Raw genomic sequence first — 4,174 nt, 5'->3', positions numbered from 1 at the left:
CACCAGGGGCTGTGGAACCACAAACACACAGACCGAAAACAAATACAAGGACACAGGGGGAAAAGAGAGGGAAATCCTGTGAAACAAAAGGAACTCAAAAGATTGAGGCATGAGAGAAAAGTGGAAAGAGGCCAGAATGAAAATGGATGTGGGTGGAGGAGGTGGACAAAAGTAAAACAGTACATGTAAGAGTTGCAGTTCATAAGACAACATAAGGGAGTTGGAGACCCTGCACAGTGGAACTACTTGATGGAATGCTCTGCACTACCATCAACATCATTAAATAAACATTCATGTCATTAGACACACATTCATTGCTCACTCTGGTGGGCGTGATGTGTATGTGTGAGTGAGTGCGTGGGAGAGAGAGAGAGAGAGAGAGAGAGAGAGAGAGAGAGAGAGAGAGAGAGAGAGAGAGAGAGAGAGAGAGAGAGAGAGAGAGAGAGAGAGAGAGAGAGAGAGAGAGAGAGAGAGAGAGAGAGAGAGAGAGAGAGAGAGAGCGTCTGAATTGCTTTCACTGTCCCCGTCTGCAGCGTCAATGCACCAGGGTCTTGTATTGTGGAGGGAAAGAAGTGGTAGTTTAGCGAATGAGAGGGATAGAGTGAGGGAGAGAGAGAGAGGTACTGTCCATTATGGTTCTAATTATGCACGTCTTTGCCGTTCAAACTCTTGTGCTCTTGGACCAAAATGGACGGCTACTGGAGTTCGATTTCCCCACCACCGTCATCACTGTCCGTAATATCACACGTCAGAGAGTTTGGAGAGAATAGCAACAACATATATCTTCTAGTGACTCATTGAAATAAGCCGAAACCACATGCACCCCCACCTTCCCATCCTCTTTTCACGCTGGAGGATCTGTGACGACATTAACGGAGAGACAGTCAAGGGGTCTGCAGTGGAATAGCGCTCTGCGGTGCAACCGAATGGCGGAGGGGGGCGGCAGGTGCAGAGGAGGATGCTGAACGGAAACCGTAGGGAACGGACTTACTAATTTCCCGCACGCGCTCCCGCCACACCGGGACCGAACCGAAAGACAATTGGACTCGCTCTTCAGGAGAGAGAAAAGACGTGAAAATGAACAACTTCATCAGTAAGAAACGCAAAGAAAAAATACATTAATTACCTTGATTTTGCTAAATGGTTAAATGCCTTGAAGACATTTGGCTAGGCTTCAGTGCTAATAAGTGTGGTTGTCACATTATGGAGACGTCGGAGCCTCTGTCAGATGCCTTCTTGGTCATTCCTTGAGTCAGCTTATGTTATTGAATATGATAACAGAATGCTGTCTCAATAAACCTATGTTGCTATTTGCAATTTGTAACAGTGTCTTTTGGACATATTCGTTTGAGCTTTTTCCGAGCCAAAGGAATATCGTACCGCGCTGAATGAATGCAGCAGGGCCACCTCGCACTACACGGCTTAAGAAAAGCCATAGGCTATAGAATACGTTACGTATTGTAGACTTTCAATTAGTGGATTGTCTCACCAAATCTACAGTTTCTGAGTAAAACGTGCCGTTAAACACCATATCAAGGTGTCAAATTTCATTTTCGAGGGTGAGCAGAGAGAGAGTGGCAGATCAATAGGAATCACGTCTCACGTCTTCCTACTCGCTCCATCCCTGCAGCACCAGAGAGAAGTGTGGGGCCGTTTTTTCTTCTTTTCAGGCAGAGGACAGATACTGCACTCTTACTGGGTGAAAGTCCAGAGTTAGAGCTCTTACTGTCATGAAAAGCAAGGATTTTTATTTAGATCTCCTCGTGACAGATTCGTGGTTAGAATGTTTCACTGAGACAAGAAAACTGTTCTTCGAAAGGTTCATGCAGGGCTCAGGGGAGGAATGATCACATTTAAAGTCATAAATTATTGAGATCCTACCGAGTTGCAACTGAAGGCTCTTTAGTGCAAAAAAGAGCCTGTGTAGAAGCTTCAGACTTCCAAGGTGGGAGAAGAGGGAGTTGAGTGTGAGTTGAGATGCACCTTACAGACTAGAAGACAGTATAGCAGGAAGTCTTAAAGTGGGTAGTGTGATAAGGGGGAAAGCAAGCTCCTGGTTTCCGGCCAAGTGCATTGTGTAGTCAACCATCATAGTGTGCGTGAGAGAGGGCTGGTCTGATGGGCAAGAGAGAGGTGAAGATGAAACCTGGACAGATCAATCAGATCTGGTCAGGTTTTTCTTATGAGGTGAGCCAAGTGAAGAGAAAGAGAGAGAGAGAGTAGGGAGAAAGGGAAGAGAGAAAGAGAGAGAATGAGAGACTGTGAACACACCCACACCAACCTACCCTCAAGTTTATTTTGTAGTGGGCTGAAACTGATCCACTTCTCTTTTCTCTTCTCAGCTTACACACTCCCTCATTCTCTTTGTGGGGTTTTCTGGGAATGGATGATACAGAGACAGGCTTGCACTCTGAACCAGCTTTCCAAGTAATGACTCGTTGGAAGTCTGGACTGAGAACATGGAATGTTTCAGATGACCTCTGACCTTCTCCGATGATTGGTGAGATTAACTGAATGGCATCTTGTGATTGCTGAATTCATGGATCTCACTCATGTAATAGAGGCGTCATCTATTGGAGAATCAAAGAGTGACAGAGATCTCTCCTGCTTATCGTGACTGGATGGTGGATTCAAGACTGGTGCAGGTTATGGCTGCACCAGTATGTGATAAATAAGAGGTTTTCTGCAGTTGTTTCATTTACACCATTGCTCACCTAGCCTGGACCCTGTTGCTGTTCTGGCACCTAGAACTGTAGACATGCAGCTCAGTCACTTATCCGGCTCCATTTTCGTCCAATCACCAACTGCTAACTCCAGCTACAACAGGTCCAACTTGTTGGCAAGTGTAATTACAACTGACTTGTTTACTTCCTGTGCTGTTTTTCCGAAGCAATCTCACTTTAATGGACATTTTTTCGTTTGAAAAACTATTTCCACCATGGGTTCTAACCCAGAACAGAACACTTGATCCGACATTATCTGATGTCAGAGGCTCCACTGGACCACTCCAAGCGGAGACGACCAGGAAGCTATCCCTCTTGATCTTCCTATCAGCTCCTAAGAAAGCCTCCCCCTCTCCCCCCCACTCACTCACTCTGGTGGGGGGAGAGCCTAAGGTGTAGTGCGTAGGGCGTAGCGTGTAGGGCCTAGAACCTCAGCTAGTTAGGCTGTCACCTAGAGCTGCTCCTGGCCCTAGGGGGTCCATTGAGCCAGCATGGAGTCAGGCCAGGGCCCAGGTCCTGGCCATGGTAGCCCTGAGAGCCCCAACAGGGCTGTAGAGTACCTTCTGGAGCTCAACAACATTATCGAGAGCCAGCAGAAACTTCTGGAAAGCCAACGGCACCGCATTGAGGAACTGGAGGTCCAACTGGACCGTCTCAGCCAGGAGAACAAGGACCTGAGATTAGACAGACGACAGCCCCCCCCTCATGCCTGCCCTCCGGAGCCCCCGCCTCCTCCCCTGACCAAGACCAACCCGCCCTTGGTATCCTCAGTGCCCCTCCACCCCACCCATACCTACAACCACAGCATGGCCATGCCCACCCCCACCCCAACCCCTGCTGTACCCACACCGGCGGCTGCTCCACCACCCCCGCCACCCCCGGTGCCGCCTAGGGACCCCAGGAGCCACACCCGTGTGACTCGCGGGGTCTCCATAGGGGGCACCAACTTCGTGGAGAAGGAGAAGGAGCGTCTGGAGAGGCTCCACAGCGCCAACGCTGCCAACTCGGCCAGCCTGCACAGACAGTAAGTTGGCCCAGCCCATTAAAGCTAACACCACACACAGCTGCTATGATGGTCTCGTTAGGAGTATGGTGTCATGGCACCTACAGTACTGTATATGTCTAAACTAAGACGACTGATGAACTGAAGTTGTTTTATTGTGAGTGCATAACAGACGGTTGGCGTCAAATGTATTTCTGACATCTTGTTGGAGACTGTGGACTTGGTGAGGTGACAGTGGTTGGGCTGCTTTAGCTTCTGACCCTTCCAGTGAGCGGCAGGGTCGTAGCTGGGTTGCCACAGTAACTGCTCTGAGCTTGTAGTGTTGTGTTGTGATTACAGGTTACTCACACGACGCTGTAGGCTGACTGTGGAGGAGGTGGTGTAGATCATGCTGATAGTGTAGGAGAGGGGAGCGTGTGTATGTGTGTGAGAGATATGTGATTAAACA

At 48.7% G+C, this 4,174-nt stretch overlaps 1 protein-coding gene across 2 annotated transcripts in view; it reads left to right on the top strand.

Annotated features, from left to right (window-relative positions):
- The first annotated feature begins 283 nt into the window (after positions 1-283).
- LOC134019166 (IQ motif and SEC7 domain-containing protein 2-like) overlaps positions 284-4,174 on the top strand; it is a 42,780-nt gene continuing 38,889 nt past the window's right edge. For both annotated transcript variants that reach the window (XM_062459771.1, XM_062459770.1), the window contains exons 1-2: positions 284-1,093; positions 2,343-3,747. In XM_062459771.1, coding sequence (XP_062315755.1) covers positions 3,215-3,747 — 533 coding nt within the window. In that variant the 5' untranslated portion in view covers positions 284-1,093; positions 2,343-3,214. The remainder of the gene's footprint in view (positions 1,094-2,342; positions 3,748-4,174) is intronic.

This window comes from Osmerus eperlanus, chromosome 4 (genome assembly GCF_963692335.1).
Source record: "Osmerus eperlanus chromosome 4, fOsmEpe2.1, whole genome shotgun sequence".
NCBI classification, from domain to species: Eukaryota; Metazoa; Chordata; class Actinopteri; order Osmeriformes; family Osmeridae; genus Osmerus; species Osmerus eperlanus.
This window is presented reverse-complemented; position numbering and strand designations above follow the sequence as displayed.